The sequence below is a fragment of the Oncorhynchus keta genome, chromosome 30, assembly GCF_023373465.1.
Source record: "Oncorhynchus keta strain PuntledgeMale-10-30-2019 chromosome 30, Oket_V2, whole genome shotgun sequence".
Lineage (NCBI taxonomy): Eukaryota > Metazoa > Chordata > Actinopteri > Salmoniformes > Salmonidae > Oncorhynchus > Oncorhynchus keta.
The window spans coordinates 53,545,791-53,562,415 of NC_068450.1; the positions used below are offsets into that span (position 1 = coordinate 53,545,791).

At 41.8% G+C, this 16,625-nt stretch overlaps 2 protein-coding genes across 3 annotated transcripts in view; both read right to left on the minus strand.

Moving 5' to 3' along the window:
* The window catches only part of dhrsx (dehydrogenase/reductase (SDR family) X-linked), a 32,035-nt gene extending 16,236 nt beyond the window's left edge, over nt 1-15,799 (minus strand). Inside the window, exons 1-3 of one of the 2 annotated variants that reach the window (XM_035744877.2) lie at nt 15,598-15,799; nt 2,329-2,436; nt 1,830-1,898 (exon numbers count right to left, since the gene is read on the minus strand). In XM_035744877.2, coding sequence (XP_035600770.1) covers nt 1,830-1,898; nt 2,329-2,383 — 124 coding nt within the window. In that variant the 5' untranslated portion in view covers nt 2,384-2,436; nt 15,598-15,799. Of the gene's footprint in view, nt 1-1,829; nt 1,899-2,328; nt 2,437-8,556; nt 8,699-15,597 lie in introns of those variants that run through there. The other variant, XM_035744876.2, reaches the window with a different exon arrangement.
* Nucleotides 3,204-8,699, minus strand: LOC118363724 (E3 SUMO-protein ligase ZBED1-like). The gene is made up of 2 exons (XM_035744875.2): nt 8,557-8,699; nt 3,204-7,296 (listed from the first exon to the last, which is right to left on the minus strand). The coding sequence occupies exon 2, from the start codon at nt 7,242-7,244 to the stop codon at nt 5,163-5,165; it is 2,082 nt and encodes a 693-aa protein (XP_035600768.1). The 5' UTR covers nt 7,245-7,296; nt 8,557-8,699; the 3' UTR covers nt 3,204-5,162.
* Nucleotides 15,800-16,625: the final 826 nt, after the last annotated feature.

Genomic DNA, 16,625 nt, shown 5'->3' on the forward strand with positions numbered 1-16,625 from the left:
AATGAAAGCACCCTCTGTGTGAATGCCAGTTGGGGAACCCTGCTATAGGTTTTATTTCATAGGCTGTGATCAAATGTCAGTATTGTGGAATAATTATACAATTAAGGTAAGATTTGAAAGGGAGAAAACTGATCCGAGAGCAGCGCTGCCTTTCTTTTGATCCTATCAGTATTGACCGTTCTCTCTGCGTGGGGTTTTGGGAAACACATGTTACATCGAGTGGAGCAGCGGTTAAAGGCACTGCATCTCAGAGCTGGAGATGCCCTGGTTCGAATCCAGGCTGTATCACAACCGCCCATGATTGGGAGTCCCATAGGGCGGCGCACAATTGGCCCAGCGTCGTCCGGGTTTGGCCGGGGGTAGGCCGTCATTGTAAATAAGAATTTGTTCTTAACTGACTCGCCTATTTAAATAAAGGTTAAATACGTTCCATCACTACGGGAAACCGGTGCGTTTCCCCTCTTATGCAGAAACGTCTTTAAAGCAGACTGTCTTGAATAAGGAACAGGGTTAAACTGTTGAGGGGGCAGAATAAATTAGGCTTAATAGGACCTGAAGCTACTGTCTCTAAGCATTGTCTTGCCTGGTTGGCGATTTAGCAAACACATTCTGACAACACACAAATCTGTTCTACTTTCTCCGTATGCTGCTGATGAAGCAAGGTTAGACATTCTGGCCCTACAAAAGTCAGAGGAGAATTCCTGGTGACATGCCACACAAACATTTTCTCAACCATCCAATCTTAGACAGCAAACACAGTGATATGGATTGTATGTTGGGTGACGAGGACAAACTCTGACATATAGAGCTAATACCAAACGTGCTCAGATATGGAGGGCATGAAATACACATATACAAAATAAATTTGCTCAGAAATGCAGACATTGTGGCAGACATTGTTATTGGCTCTCAGGCCTACCAGTACACACTATATAAGACAATCAGATATCCTGTTTATGTTGGAACTGTAACCGTTTTGCCTCCCACACAACTTGTTAGAGGTTTGCTAAACACCGCTTGCCTGACAGTGCATGCCAGGGCTGGGGCGGATTCAATGCACCAGGGGGACATTTCCTGTTCTTAATACAAACAGGCCCATTTCTCATTCCCACGTCTGTCATCATTACTCTGTGGAGCAGGGCATACATAACAGTGATGTTACCCTGGCTGACTGGAGCTGTGCTATGATCAGTCATTTCAGCACCAGAGAGGAAGGGAAGAGCTGCCTGCTTGGGATCAAAAGATGCTGCCTTTCCTTCTTTCCAAACAGCCTCTTTAAATCACATCTGCATGACAATGAAACTGAGACTGGTTGGCAGCAGTTTGCTTTCCTCCTCGTACTCATCAAACACAAGCACAGACAAACATCTCCCTCGCCTTTCCCCTGCTCCCATTTGTGACACGGCTTTGCTTTTATCAAAATAAATGTAAAAAGTACATTTAAGGGAAGGAGGGACCGGGGAAAAAATGAGAATTGAAGAGAACCTGCTACTTTTAGATAATTGCTTTTGGAATGGACTCTGGCGTCCAAGCTGCCTCTGACAAGGTGCAGGTGAACAGACATCCTCTCTCTGTTACAAAGCAGGAGAAGTGGTTTACTCTTACCAGCACGAACCCACATTTTTACTCCGGAAAACACAGTTAAAAGTCAGGGCACTCATGTACATAGGCCTATGTCTGAATAGCTTACTCCCTGTGTATACGAGCAGACCTATTTGAGAGGTAGCCTATTTATTCTGCAATGGCTGTGTGGAAACGATAGAGAGACAGAGGGAGAGAGATAGAGTGGGAGAGAGAGGCTATAAGGGAAACAGTCATGAGAAAATTACCTTTCCCCTCGCTGCCCTCTTCGTGGATCTTCTTCACAGCTTGCAGGCCTTCCTCTTCAGAGTTCCCAGCTGGAGGAGAGGGGAATGATTAGGGGGAAAAAAGAGGATGGATGGAGGGATGAATGAATGGGGTACTCTGGAGCAGCAAGTATCCTTCCCTCATCATAGAGACCAGGGAGAGCAGAGTGAAAGACTAAACCTACACTTCTGATTTGGGTTTCATTGAAGCAGTGCCACTATTACGTCAATAATGATTTCTTTGCAAAACCCTATTAAATTTGATTGAGGAGTCAAATTTGATTAGGTTAGGAAATAACTGCCTTAGGCAGGAATGTGTTCGCAACGTATCAAAGATTCCCTATGTACTGTAGTGAAAATCAGTGCAACATTACTTAGGCTACAATTCAACAAAACATTAACCTAAGGATGTTAGCACACAGGCAATTTAGAATGATTTGGGAGATTACGGAGTCATGACCAAAGGGTGTGTGTACAATACCTATAACCACATGCATGCCAAGGCTTGCCAGGTGTCTTGCAGTCTCATAACCCATTCCTCGGGCACCCCCCGTCACTATGGCAACCCTTCCATTTTGTTTGGGCAAAACTGTGTGAGGAAGAGAAAGAAAACTAAGGTCCATATGTTGCCATCGCCTTGCAACACAATGGAACATCTATGGGTTGATACAAACAGGCGTATTTATTTCATCCAGTCCAACATATCACTGAGAACAACACAATTACGGGCAATCAAAACATAATTCCGCTGACTCCATTTTATTTTGCCCATTATAAAAACCACACAGTACTTCCATTTCGGGGCAATTTGTGTTGGGTCAGAGATTACATTGGGCTATAATCTGCAGTTATCGAAGTGTACGGTGTGGAGTCGGACTGAAGTTGAGTGAGTCACTGGTAAATAAGTCCGTAATGACCTCTAGTCCTGAAAAATGAAGGGAGGAAGAGCTCTTCATTATCGATGACACATAGATCCATTTTGCTTGACAACAACAGTTCCTGCCCCTGATGATAAAATGACTTTGTGCAACAAGCACACAAAGCACAGCTTGCACGCGGCCAGACAGTTTAGCATGACTAAAATTAGAGCCGCAGTGCTCATCTATGCACCGAGGGTAATCAGGACGGTTGAGATTTCAACTCTATTACATTTCTCCCAATCAGATTTGTATCACATTTGTCGTGGCGGCTGGTGAGTGGTTAAATGAGCAGTTCGTTGCTCATTTAGTTTCCAAAAAACTAACACTGAGGAGAAGCCTATAAATGCAAGTTGATACCTTCGTAGTATCATCAGGACTCATCTGAGGAAGTTGTATTGGACACATTGAACACAAAATGAACACGAACAAGCAGAGATTCAAGTTATATAGGATATACTTTATGTTCTTCTGAGAGTTCAGTACAGATAACAAAGCTTGGCACATCAAAGCTAATCTCAAACGTACTGTAAAGACATCTTAAACAGTCCAAGGACTTCAAAGTGCAAAGCAAACAATGAATCAGACATGACTTGAACATTGGGACAATAAAAGCCATTTAGCCCTACATCAAATAGTTAATCAAATAAAATCACAGCATGATCAGAAATAGAAAATTGATCAGATGTTACACTCACATAAATCCTTTTTTACTAGTAAACAACTAAATGCCCTCAGTATACAGCGCCTCGCAAAATTATTCGGCCACCTTGAACTTTGCGACCCTTTGCCACATTTCAGGCTTCAAACATAAAGATATAAAACTGTATTTTTTTGTGAAGCATCAACAACAAGTGGGACACAATCATGAAGTGGAACGACATTTATTGGATATTTCAAACTTTTTTAACAAATCAAAAACTGAAAAATTGGGCGTGCAAAATTATTCAGCCCCTTTACTTTCAGTGCAGCAAACTCTGTCCAGAAGTTCAGTGAGGATCTCTGAATGATCCAATGTTGACCTAAATGACTAATGATGATAAATACAATCCACCTGTGTGTAATCAAGTCTCCGTATAAATGCACCTGCACTGTGATAGTCTCAGAGGTCCGTTAAAAGCGCAGAGAGCATCATGAAGAACAAGGAACACACCAGGCAGGTCCGAGATACTGTTGTGAAGAAGTTTAAAGCCGGATTTGGATACAAAAAGATTTCCCAAGCTTTAAACATCCCAAGGAGCACTGTGCAAGCGATAATATTGAAATGGAAGGAGTATCAGACCACTGCAAATCTACCAAGACCTGGCCGTCCCTCTAAACTTTCAGCTCATACAAGGAGAAGACTGATCAGAGATGCAGCCAAGAGGGCCATGATCACTCTGGATGAACTGCAGAGATCTACAGCTGAGGTGGGAGACTCTGTCCATAGGACAACAATCAGGCGTATATTGCACAAATCTGGCCTTTATGGAAGAGTGGCAAGAAGAAAGCCATTTCTTAAAGATATCCATAAAAAGTGTCATTTAAAGTTTGCCACAAGCCACCTGGGAGACACCAAACATGTGGAAGAAGGTGCTCTGGTCAGATGAAACCAAAATTGAACTTTTTGGCAACAATGCAAAATGTTATGTTTGGTGTAAAAGCAACACAGCTCATCACCCTGAACCCACCATCCCCACTGTCAAACACGGTGGTGGCAGCACCATGGTTTGGGCCTGCTTTTCTTCAGCAGGGACAGGGAAGATGGTTAAAATTGATGGGAAGATGGATGGAGCCAAATACTGGACCATTCTGGAAGAAAACCTGATGGAGTCTGCAAAAGACCTGAGACTGGGACGGAGATTTGTCTTCCAACAAGACAATGATCCAAAACATAAAGCAAAATCTACAATGGAATGGTTCAAAAATAACCATATCCAGCTGTTAGAATGGCCAAGTCAAAGTCCAGACCTGAATCCAATCGAGAATCTGTGGAAAGAACTGAAAACTGCTGTTCACAAATGCTCTCCATCCAACATCACTGAGCTCGAGCTGTTTTGCAAGGAGGAATGGGAAAATTCAGTCTCTCAATGTGCAAAACTGATAGAGACATACATACCCCAAGTGACTTACAGCTGTAATCGCAGCAAAAGGTGGCGCTACAAAGTATTAACTTAAGGGGGCTGAATAATTTTGCACGCACAATTTTTCCGTTTTTGATTTGTTAAAAGTTTGAAATATCCAATAAATGTCGTTCCACTTCATGATTGTGTCCCACTTGTTGTTGATTCTTCACAAAAAAATAGTTTTATATCTTTATGTTTGAAGCCTGAAATGTGGCAAAAGGTCGCAAAGTTCAAGGGGGCCGAATACTTTCGCAAGGCACTGTATATTCTTTTGTTAAGTATTTCTTTTAGGATTAGGGTATTGTAACTGTTTGGTAGTGGGCAGTGGCCTGCCCAGTTATTCCATGGCCTGACCCAGAGTCATGCTCCAGTCCCAAGCCCCATTCCCCTGAGTCATCCTCAATAGGTTCAGCCTCATTGCAGCGCCGTGAGTTTTCATAGAGAAACACCTGTTGGTCTACATGTGCCGGGGTGAGGCGGTTCCTCTTACCACAGAAGAAAGTCCCTGAGGAACTGAACAGTCTGTTGGAGGGGACACTAGTGGCGGGGACACACCAGTACTTCTGGAGCACCTTGGGGAGAGTAGGAAATAAGCCCATACGGTCCGACCACCAATGGAGAGGGTCTTCGTTGAGACCCAGGATCTTCTGGGATTTGAAGTTGCTCAGCTCTTCCACGACCTGAGCGTGTAGCTCTTCTTGGTTCTCGTCATTGCCTGACTGGCAAAATATCACAGCCAAAGGGTTGCCTGCATTGCTACATGAAGGAGAGGGTTTGTCAAGAGTCTGTTTTTTGTTGGGTGGCTCATCAGAAAGAGGAGCCAATTCATCTGTGACCACATTCTCATTCCTCTGTTTCTCAAGAATGGCTTTGGCCTCCTCAATGACTTTACTCTCCACTTGGGAGCGGTCGTGGGGGGACAGGAAAGGAAGCCTCTTGTAACGGGGATCCAGGAAAGTGGCAACGTTGAGAAACATTGCAATCTCAGACGTCTGCGGGTAGGTGCTGGACAACACCTTGGAGATTACCTCTTTGGCCATGCCAACCTCTTTTGCGTCCCCTTCTTTGGCCTTGAGGGTTGTGTTCAGCAGCATGTGAAGGACAGGCCTCACCATACTAATGGTCGGATACCTACAGTCTGTTATCATGTCAGCTACCAGTTTGAAAGGTTGCAGAACTCCAATCAAGCCCTCAACCATGTTCCATTCACTGTCCTTGAAACTCAGCTGATGGTTGTCACTGTCCTCCATGAGTACCACACTGATTATGGCCTGCTGCTCTTTCAGGCGCTGGAGCATAGTCAGTGTGGTCACCCAGGATCGGACCCTGTCTCTGATGAGGACACACTGGGCTAGGCCTTGCTGCCTCTGCTTCTCTCGCAGCAAATACATAGCCATCACGGACTGTTGGAAATAATCAACAAGTTTGCGGCAACGTCCCAAAAAGCAGTCAATTCTGGGCAGCTGAAAGGCCTCATCCATCCCTCGATTTATAGTGTGGCCAAGGCAAGGCATCTGCACGGATAGATCCAGAAGAGAGCAAGCTTTCACAATGTCCAATGAACCGTTAGTGGTGGCACCGTTGACTTTGTGAGTTATCCCCCATTCGACAAATGCTTCGTACAATGCTCTGGTAATATTCTCAGCTGTATTGTCCTCTGGAACTTCAAAAGTTTTCAGGCATTTGGTACTCATGGAGAAACCAGAACCTAGTCCGTTTTGGTTCAGAGAGTGCATGGACAGGGAGATGTAGGTCCTGTTCTGGGTTTGGCTTTGCCAAAGGTCAGTTGAGACACCGCAGTTTACCACCCCTGCCACCTCACCCAGCACTGCATCTCGGATCTGATTGTACCTCTGTGGTAGGGCTTTCATTGCTATGTCGATTCTGCTAGGGGGCAAGTATCTTGGATCTGCAGTCCTTAAAAGGGCCTGAAAGGTGGGTTCTTCCACCACAGACACAGGGTACATCCCTTCACAGACAAAGCTGATGATCGCAGACGTCAGATCATTATGCCGTCGGTTGATATTTTCAAACGCTGGGCTCTGCTTCAGGATGGCTTCCTGACATTGCTGCTGCATAGGTTCAGTCTTTATCTTGGAGTAGGCCGTTGCGACCGCCTCACGCATCTGCTCCGTGTTGCTCTTCACAAACTCACAGAACTCAACTGGGTGGTTCTTCTCCAGGTGGTACGAGAGATTGGAGGTGTTCCCGGAATATGCTATTTGAGTCATACATATGCGACAGTAGATCCTCCTCCAGTGTAGTATACACCCGTCTGCATCGGTGTCAAAGCCAAAATACCTCCATACTTTACTTTTTGCCCTTGGATGTGCAACAAGGTGGAGATTAGATGAGGAAGCACCTTTGGCCTCCATTTTGTTCCTTTGACAATGATCCTTTTAGGTGCCTTCACTCATTACTGAGTACCTAACAAAGGCAGTGAGATAAAGGTAGCATGAGATAACAAAAGGTCAACAACAGGAAATGAAAATGTCAGATAGGGGCTTTTACCTCAGTAATTAATAGGCGATAACTACGTTTTTTCTTATTTGTAATTCAACCCATTCTCTAAATAAAATATTCTAAGAGCCAGTACAGAATGAGCTTGCCTCTCCACTGCTGTGGAGGACATTGCGTCACCTTAAACATAAATCTAGGGGACACAATGCAATCTGCTTTGAGTATTGACAATTTTGTTGATCCAATCATCTCTCTAATTCCTAGCCAGTCTTATCTTGATTGGGATACTGAAAATTGCCTGACCCGGTCCCTCACCATAAAGCCTAGGATCCAATTACACAAGCATCTTTTGCCAAGGCTAAAACTAACTTCAGCACAGCTTAGGACCTAAATGACGCAACTGGATTCTTTGCATGCTTAGGTATGTCTGAGAGGTTTAGGCTAATTGGTCTTTTCTATAACAAGACAGAATACAACACTGCTATTGTGCCAGTACAGGCTAGGCTACAAGTTCACATGAGAGGATTTCGACATTCTGATGTGATGTGAATAAGGGGGAATCTGGGCTAAAGGTAATTGATTACCCCTATCCTTCCAAAAGCACTATAGTTCACAAGGCAATGAAGATATGTAGTGAGATTATCATGACGTGTGATTCACTTTACAAGGCATGGTATTATGGCACACTATGAATTTTAAAAATGTGCATAGGAAAATATAAAAAACCCATTCCCATTACAGACCTAGGCTACTATTGTGGGAGAATCAGTGAGCATACAAACACTAAACTCAAATGTATGGTCAAAGTAGCCTAGGTCTGGGGTTGTGTGCATTTGTGAAATGGAATGCTGATATATAATTAATATTTTGTGCTGGAAAATACTGGTTATGGAAAGCAGATCATACATCCTAACAACATAAAGGCTATAGGTAAGTTACAGTAGCAGTCAACTATCGTATAACACTTGCAGCTTAATTTTATGACAGCCAGTTATTTCAATTCCTTAACAATTTGTTAAACAGTGGTTGCATTTTGATATTAATTCGTTTGCTAGTCAATTCTCAGTCAAATTGGCTATTGTTGTTGAAAGCCTTCACTGGCTAGCTAAGTAGCTAACGTTAACAGGCAGCGCTAGCCAGCAGCTAACGTTATAGGCTAGGATAAGTGATAATCACAGCTGCATTCAATATCTGTAATGAATATGGGGATGAACAGAAAAGTCTAACCTGGTAACGTAAATGACTTGTTGAACAGTTGATACAGAAGAACTTTAACTCCCACTAAATACAGCCTCAAAATTGGTAAAATGAAAGACAGTAGCCACATATCTGTGCCAGGTCTCTTCGTGTGTTTCAGTCCTTGGATTCCGTGCTACTCTCTGCACACTTGTGCTTCGCTTAAGTTCCTCCTGCTTTGTGAGTGCGCGGAAGCGCGCTCAGACCCTTGACATTAGTTCTGCCCACTCAAATCTGTATCACGAGTAGGGCACGCAACTTGGCAGGAGGCGTAGAGATGTGAGGAGAGAGAAAAAAAGGCCTACCCTTATTAATCTCATCTCACAGGTCTGTACAGTGCATCAAATATAATATCGTCAGTATTTTTTATTTATTTAGACTTCTTACTTCACAAATCCAGTTAAACAATATTAGCCCAATACATTTTTATAAATAATTTTTTAAATGAAGCATTGGCTTTGATTGTAAGGCTTTGACTAGTCGAAAATACTTGAGCTTCACTTCTGTTATAGGGGAGAGTGGGGTAAATTGAGCCAAATGGGTAAATTGACCCACCCTTGCTTCTAGGAAACCATACACAAAATTAATCTTTTGACCAAATATTAAGGAAGAGGTCATAATTTCACGGAGTCTGCGAAGGAAGAAACTACATTGAACATCTTTTTTTTATCCAAGTCAAATGAATGTATTGTGTTAGAGGTTTCATGATGCTTGTACTGTATCTAAACCAAATTAGATACTTTTAAGATGGTTCTATACATCAGGTGGGGTCTCTATAAGCTTCTATATGAGGTCCTAAACCTAACATGAAAGTGCATCCTTGTAGCTGTGTGGGCTAATATAGTCCAAATGAGCCAATGGTTGAGCCAATGGCAAGTTGAGCAAATTGAAGTGCTTTCTTCCTAAGCGTAATGCAAGGCATTATCACTGGGATATGAGGTAACAGGGCTTGGTCTATGTTGAAAGTGTTTTTTAAAAAGTACAAAGTGTTTGTTAGGTGTTAGATGCATCCAGTGATACATAACATCCTGATATATATGTAGATATATTTGTTAGAAAGAATACTATGTTTCCCTTGGCGGTGTGATGCTGAATGCAAAAAATGGCTCAATTTACCACACTATCATCTAAGGAAGGTTTAATGTACATAATATTGCCTAAGGCCCAAGGCGTTGTGGCAACGCCAAGATTTAGGCTTTTGCTCGATCCAACAAAGTCTTGAGTCAAGCAAACCACCCAGACTGATAGACCCTGTCTTTTTTCCTACATTGGTGCCGAGATCACACAGGAGTCTATCAGTTTCTCCCAGCTTTTCCCAAAATAAGGGTCGCGTGCGATTTGCCTGATTTGAAAATGGGGTTGCGAGAGAAACTCTGAAATACGATTTTTAATCATTGCGCATGGTTCATAGAACCAGGGTTACGTCAGTAACCTCTGGTAGCCACTAGATGCAGTTGTAATAAACAGAGAGGTTTCTGCTTTCTTCCTACAGTACAAATGTGGCTCTATCTTATGTGTCTTCTGTTTCCCTCTACAATGCCCACAATTTGAGCAGGACTAATTAGAACAGAGTGGACAAGACCAGGCACCAAATCAGACTGGGGGAAAAAGTACTTTATCAATGATGATGTCCTTTTCTACAAAGAAGGTCATACAAAAGAATTCTCTTCTGAACTTCCCAATACCATTCTGATGCATTTCAGTCACTTCAACCCCATGCTTCCTTCAGATTGAAGTCATGTCAAAAGTATAGTCAGACTGATTCGTAATAGACTGTTGATTACATTGGCCGTTGATTACATCACTTTCTTTACATGGTGGGTTGTGAAAACATTTAGATATCAAAATGGGGTCATGGGCCCAAAATGTTTGGGTACCTCTAGTTTATCCCTTTCAGTAGAGACAAAAACCCGCAAACTGTAGCATTCCACCAACTTTTCTTTCTGCCTACTTACCTAGTGATGATTGCGGCAGTGGCGTGTATGCATGGACGCATAGTGAAGCGAGGCTAACAAAACATACAAAATAATTTAATGTTCGTCTCTCTGTGTTTCATACATTTCCTTCAATTCACAAGAGGCTGAATGTAATCTCACCGGAGAAAGCATCCGGGCGAATTAAACAGCGTCCCTCTGTCTCAGTATGTGCAGAGTATCTGTCGGATGCTGTAAGGTCAGAAAGAGCATGACGTTGTTGCCGCCCATAGCATTGAATGCAAGGGAAGTCAGTGAGCATTATGCATAGTCACTTTAATTACTCTACCTACATGTACATATTACCTCAATTACCTCGACTAACTGGTGCCCCCGCACATTGACTCTGTACCTGTACCCCCTGTATATAGCCTCGCTATTGTTAATTTACTGCAGCTCTTGAATTATTTGTTACTTTAATTTCTTACTTTTTTAGGTATTTTCTTAACTGCATTGTTGGTTAAGGACTTGTAAGTGCATTTCACTGTAAGGTCTATTGTACCTGTTGTATTCGACACATGTGACAAATAAAATTTGATTTGACTTGATAAAAAATAAAAAAATCATAGCCAATTAGCATTGAGCTAAACTGAGTGAGTACAGCTGTGAATGGTCCTGGTGCACCAAAAAAAGGGAAGCCCGTTTGGATTTGGCTTCAGGCTAATCACATCACAAGCCAAACATCATTACTGACAGAGAAAACATGAATTGTTGCATCTCGTTGTGTTGTTGTCCTCTGGTGGCTAGCTAGCTAGCTAAAATTGTCCCTTACTTAAATTAGCCAAGGATTATTTCTCTGTACTGGTCAATGATTATAACAGTGATTCTGATCCAACCATAAATTCATATATTGTGCCCCTGGCCTGAGAGAATGGAAGTTCAACATATAGCTAGATGTAGTATGCTAATGTTACCTAGCTGGACTGGCTGTATCGTTGCCCATGAAAGGAAGTTAGGCTAGTGAGCATGTATCTTAGCCAGGTAGCGTAGGACAACAAAAACTAAAAGCGTGAAATATATAACAAGATTCATAGACTGTTCAGACAACATGAAAGAGGAGGATGGTATTGGCATTTCTCTACAAGTGGGGTGAGTCAACATGTTTTTTTCTACTTGGCACACACACACACACACACACACACACACACACACACACACACACACACACACACACACACACACACACACACACACACACACACACACACACACACACACACACACACACACACACACACACACACACACACACACACAGAGAGAAGTCAATACCATGGATAGCCACATCATATTTAGCTTACGTTGTTTGGACTAAATCACTTTTGGTATATTTTAGTTGTCACTGTATTAGACTAAGCATAGGTGATTATATGATGTTGAAATGGTGCTGGAATAGTGGAGGCAGCTCCTGTTTTCTTTGCGACTCTCTGTGGTTCTAAAGAAACAGTTGTTTTGTGGTCTGAAAATGTTGGAAATATTACCTTGCTTGACCATACTGTAGGTCATGTAGGTTTGTTACATGCTATATGTTTTGGCCTCAGGCCTATCTATCACAAGGCATATGAACTAAAAGGTTATAGAGCAAACAATGCAATTATCACAACACATAGGTTGTAATATGGCAGTGATTTTACCAATGCACCGCTACTGGATTGTCGTAATGTATTTAAAAGTCCTCAGTATAAATCTTGCTTTTCATCTTACTGTCTTTGGCACGCATTCAATCTATAAACACAAAAACGGCAGTCTGCATGACATCGCAACAGCCGGGTCCAAATAGCAACGTTTCCTGTACATTTTTATTGCACCAAAATAAACATGTTTAAAAATGTATTGAGAATATCTTAGTAGCAAGCCATGCAACTAAAATCTACTTTCAAGACAATGTGTTGGTTTGTTACGTGCTTGGTAGCTGTCTACCATTAGCTAGCTAGCCAGCTCATTAAAACACGAGAACCATGGCCATAGCTACATAAAAGGTCTGGCCATCTGTCATTTTTATTTTATTTTAGGAACTCGCTCAAGGTCTTAGTGTTGAGAGTTAGAATAATAGAATACACAAGGTGCAATTTCGAAAACTGGTTGTGCATCATGAGTTGTTGTTACTTGTTACTCACTGACAGTCACTCAATTAGCCATGACCTTCACTCACTTAGCCAATACCAGTAATTGTTTTTGAGTAGTTAAATAGTCTAGTCAGCTATCTAAACTTGTAGTAATTATGGCGGGATTCTGACCGGGCACACAGGTTTTATCTAACCTTTATTTAAGTAGGCAAGTCAGTTAAGAACAAATTCTTACTTACAATGACAGACCCGAACGTAGCTGGGCCAATTGTGCAACGCCCTATGGGACTCCCAATCACAGCCAGTTGTGATACAGCCTGGAATTGAACCAAGATCTGTAGTGGCACCTCTAGAACTGAGATGCAGTGCCTTTTGACTGCTGCGCCACTCTGGAGCACGTGCCGAGGGCCTCTGACGTCCAGGGGGCCCCAACTGATTTTGTTAGTTACTTTCACTCAGATAACATATTAACATGGCATAAGTAATGGCAAAATGTGTAGAATTGCAGGAAATTAGCTGTACAACTGCACAAACTTTTTTTTCTGTAAAGCAAAGGTATTTGTTAACCCTTTGTTTATTAAATACTTTTTTTTTGCTAAGAGATCCTTCTGTATTAAATTATAGTTTTTAATCCCGGTGCTGAGTAAATGTGAGTTAATGTGTAGGGGCTAATTGTATAGCTAATAGACTATGTATTTGTAGATCGACTGAATGAAGCTACAGCAGCCACGGTGATAATGGCTGGGGCCATTTTTGCTTGTTTTTACTGTTCTCCAAATAGCATTTTAGAGTGACTGACTCGCCGGTGTCATAGTGATAGAATGCATCAGATTTTGGTTATTAAACACGATCCTTGAAAAGTTACAAGACAGCATCACTGGCAGACAGTCTACAGTCAAATCAAGTCAACCCATTGTTGTGTGTTTCGATGATGTTGTTTACACTGTCAGGAAAGTGCACCGTCTTTGTGTTCTGTCAAACAGCAGGGAGCTCATTCCATGAAGGCCCCCTGAGGGATTGACAAACTTCAGGTTTACCTTTACTGGAATTATAGAGCAGTAGGCTAGGCTAGAACAGAGCAGGTGGGTAAGCTCCAACTTTAAAGTGTTATGCAAACACATTTCTCTCTATTTAGAGGTCTCCTATTTAGAGGTCTCCTTTCCTCTGCGTCCCAAATTGCACCCTATTCCCTACATAAAGCTCTAGTCAAAACTAGTGCACTACATAGGGAATACGGTGCCATTTCGGATGTACCCAGTCAGTTCTGACTGCACTATTAAAAATAAAAGGTGCAAGTTGGAACCAAATAAGTTTCTTGAGAGGGCAGCCATAAGAAAACCATTTTAGGGTCTTTGAAGAACCATAAATGAGAAGGTTCTTTGAATAAAAAAAACAGAAATGGCTCGGCCCTTCAGGACAGTAATTGAATAGCCCTGCTGTATGGTTTTAAGCCTGATCTGCATATACCATCTAAACAGCTGTGAAATATAGTTTCCATAACCAACATATTGTATTTACAGCTGTTTGAAGCTGCTGTACAAAACTGAAAGTAATATATGCAAAAAAAGCAACAATTTGGGGAAGGCCCTTTCCTGTTTCAGCAATGCCCCTGTGCACAAAGCGAAGTCCATACAGAAATGGTTTAATCGAGATCAGTGTGGAAGAACTTGACTGGCCTGCACCGAGCCCTGACCTCAACCCTGTCGAACACCTTTGGGATGAATTAGAATGCCAACTGCGAGCCAGGCCTAATCACCCAACATCAGTGCCCGACCTCCCTAATGCTCTTGTGGCTGAATGGAAGCAAGTCCCTGCAGCAATGTTCCAACATCTAGTGGAAAAGAGTGGGGGCTGTTGGAGCAGAAAAAAAGGGGAGGGGGGCAACTCCGTATTAATAATACCCATGATTTTGGAATGAGATGTTTGATGAGAAGGTGGTTCTTTTACACAACTGAGTGTTCATTTAACTCTCATTCAAATGTATGCAGGCTTCCATTTATTTCATGAAGCTTTTAGAATTCTGAAGAACAGTAGATCCACATCAAGAACCCCATGCTTAAGTAAACTGTTCTTTATCAAGGCAAGATTTATCCAAGGAACCTTAAAAGCTGAGGAAGAACCATTTAAGAACCTTTTTTTTCAGACTGAGTGGGATTATTAAATAATATTTTTGATGTATTGTAGAATAGACTACTGGGTGCAGTAGGCCTAAATTGTTATCCAACATTATGAATAGGTTATATGCTGAGTGTCTGCATCAAAAAGCTTTCTCTTTGATTTCAATGCAAATATTTATAGAGATGGTTGGGATTTTGTTATTGCAATGTTAATACATCTAATGTTGGATACACAGGACACGGTATAAGGTTAAAAAAAAGAAAAGCAGAGCTGTTTTAAAGGTAAGCATTTACAGGACATTCCGCAGAATTGAAATATTCATAGAATAAAATCAATCCCATCTATCCCCATCACACTTTCCAATTGTGGATGAAGCAAATCAGAATCAAAACCAGAATGATTCAATATAATTTTAAATGTTATTGGTGCCTCCTCGTGTCTCTATGAATTGTCAACGGTGTTTTTGTTGGATGACCAATAACGGGACATTTGCGAGCGAGGGGGAAAAGGGTGACACAGATGCTTCAAAAACGTGTAGCCAGAACCGCCTTCCCGCCTTCTTTGTCACACGATAGCAGCTTTTCCACTAATATACGTTTTACTGAATTATAAAATATTACTATGAATACCAATAGTAATTAAGGGAAACATTTCCCCTGCTTTGCAATAGCCTACCTCATGCTAACACGAATGTGGCGCAACACGTTGGAGATCAAATTGAATAGGGTATTCAGCCTACACGATACACATAAAAGGAACTGCACATATTGTACTCAACATCACCAATATATACAAACGAATTCCATGTTACCGTTGGTTAAATGATGCACCTTGAGCTCATGGTCAGAGCGGTCAAGACGCGCCTGTGGACTTACCAAAGGGTCACCCTGGCGCGTCTCCGTATAAGCCAAAGTCAGGGTATCGTCTGCTTTTCTCACGACAAGCGTCAGATACCGTGGTCGCAATCCACGTCTCGGCATATATACCATAGTATTACATAAAGAATGAGTAAGATGGCAAAAATAAACAAAGCCACTAAGATCGCCTTGTTAAATGGAGACAAGAAAGACTGCATGTCAGCAGCGAAGAAAACGAGGATGAATAAGCGGGCTCTGTTGCTCCGGCTCTTATGAATGAAATGATGGACACGTTATCTGCACTCTACAGCACCCGAACTCGTCCTCCTTGGAATCTGCATTGATGCGTGCCAACTTGAAGAGTCAGACTCGCTGGCATCCACTGGCCTATACATTTATCTTTAGAGACCTCAACATTCACTGAAGCAACACAAATATGATTATAGATCATTATATATAGACAACACTGACCATCCTCAGATGTTGATAAACAGAGACGATTTCAAATGTCATTATTATTATTTTTTAAATAATAAGGCAAACATTATTTCAATATCGTGCTCTGTTATTCGATGTTGGCCATTTTCCTATTATAGACTATGCATTACATCGATTAGGCCATAGCCTACTACACACTATTTTACAAGATGAGAGTTTGTAGTATAGCTGCCAATTACATTATTTCTCATTACCATTTTCACCATGGCCAGTTGCCACATTTTCTTTGCTTTTACGCACACCGCACAGTATGGAAAGGCACGTTACAAATTAAAGTGAAAACCATGACATCTCGCTAGATGGCACAATCGCCCCGTTCAAATAGCCAATGTGTTATGGGAGTACCACACATTTGGATCTGCTGAGGAGTTTTTGGGAAATAATATTAACGTAGGTGTCTGCAGTGTTCTATATTTGTTTTTACATCATAAACATGAAATTGAATCAAAATCGCTTTTGTGTTGTCTATACGCATATGCTGAGAAAATAATAATTTCCCTTGAATAGAGACAGTTCATATAGCGTTTGAGTCAGGATAATTACATTCA

Excerpts from the sequence above, each read along its gene's own strand:
- LOC118363724 (XM_035744875.2), bottom strand. The coding sequence starts at position 7,244 with ATGGAGGCCAAAGGTGCTTCCTCATCTAATCTCCACCTTGTTGCACAT.